The sequence below is a fragment of the Penaeus monodon genome, chromosome 33 (assembly GCF_015228065.2).
Source record: "Penaeus monodon isolate SGIC_2016 chromosome 33, NSTDA_Pmon_1, whole genome shotgun sequence".
Lineage (NCBI taxonomy): Eukaryota > Metazoa > Arthropoda > Malacostraca > Decapoda > Penaeidae > Penaeus > Penaeus monodon.
Window position 1 is genome coordinate 3,103,305 of NC_051418.1, and position 356 is coordinate 3,103,660.

At 36.8% G+C, this 356-nt stretch overlaps 1 protein-coding gene across 1 annotated transcript in view; it reads right to left on the reverse strand.

Annotated features, from left to right (window-relative positions):
- Nucleotides 1-356, reverse strand: part of LOC119593948 (RNA 3'-terminal phosphate cyclase-like protein) — a 5,184-nt gene that overhangs the window by 3,166 nt on the left and 1,662 nt on the right. Inside the window, 1 exon segment of the mRNA XM_037942971.1 lies at nucleotides 126-210. Coding sequence (XP_037798899.1) covers nucleotides 126-210 — 85 coding nt within the window.

A 356-nucleotide genomic window follows, 5' to 3' on the forward strand; every position in this document is an offset into this window, starting at 1 on the left:
CAAAGAGAAGGAGGCAGAGAAGGAGGAAGTGGCAGCAGCAGACAACAACAATAACAATAGCTCTCCCTTATCAAGAAGGCCATACATATAGCCAAAGAATCAAAACAAGAGATGAAATAACTCACCTTATTATTGGTGACTCCTTTAAGTGTGATGTTAATTGGAGTCTTGCAAAATGGTGCCAACATCAGCAATGGTTCTAGGAAATACCTGTCAATCAATGAATCAATAAACGCTCAGGATAAGAAGACAAAATATCTATAAACATCCATACTCTTACACAGGTGATAAAAAAGATGACTGAGCATCTAAAAAAATATATATCATTTTGCGAACAACTGTGTACAGCTCTTGAC